Source organism: Brassica oleracea, unplaced genomic scaffold (genome assembly GCF_000695525.1).
Source record: "Brassica oleracea var. oleracea cultivar TO1000 unplaced genomic scaffold, BOL UnpScaffold13791, whole genome shotgun sequence".
Classification (NCBI taxonomy): domain Eukaryota; kingdom Viridiplantae; phylum Streptophyta; class Magnoliopsida; order Brassicales; family Brassicaceae; genus Brassica; species Brassica oleracea.
In genome coordinates, this window is record NW_013630309.1 from 1 (window position 1) to 460 (window position 460).

At 44.6% G+C, this 460-nt stretch overlaps 1 protein-coding gene across 1 annotated transcript; it reads right to left on the reverse strand.

Moving 5' to 3' along the window:
• Positions 1-17: 17 nt before the first annotated feature.
• LOC106322298 (probable LRR receptor-like serine/threonine-protein kinase At1g51880) lies at positions 18-460 on the reverse strand (the record flags this gene model as incomplete). The annotated part of the gene is given in 2 exon segments (XM_013760388.1): positions 18-341; positions 416-460. Coding segments are annotated over 2 exon segments (369 nt in total), but the record flags the coding sequence as incomplete, so codon positions are not given.

Consider the following 460-nt stretch of genomic DNA (forward strand, 5'->3'; position numbering starts at 1 on the left):
AGAAAGTCTGCAAGGACCCCGACTCGTTCGCGTACGCTTTGCTGGTGAGTTTACGCAGCTCTATAGCGGAGATGAATGGCGTTGAATCCTCTGTTTTGACGAGACAGACTTGTAACCTGCTAGTGGCCAATATGTGTATGATTTCAAAGGTTTCAGATTTGGTCTCCTCGGCGGTTGAAACTGTCGCCCATTTGTTAGGCCCGAGGTGGAGATCGAACTTAGTAGAGGGTCTTGTGTCATAACCACCATGGAAGAAAATGGCCCTGATCAGATACTTATCGCCTGTCGTCAGGTTGAAGGTATAGCAGCTTCTAGAGCTCTGTGGAAAACTCCGGAGGTACCTTGCGGAAGAAGTTAAACAATTAGTTATCTATACCTAGTTTGATCTTGATAATGTTTTCTATACTTTATATACCATGTTTGTTGCTCTGATTTGCTCTGGTACGATGATTTGATGCTC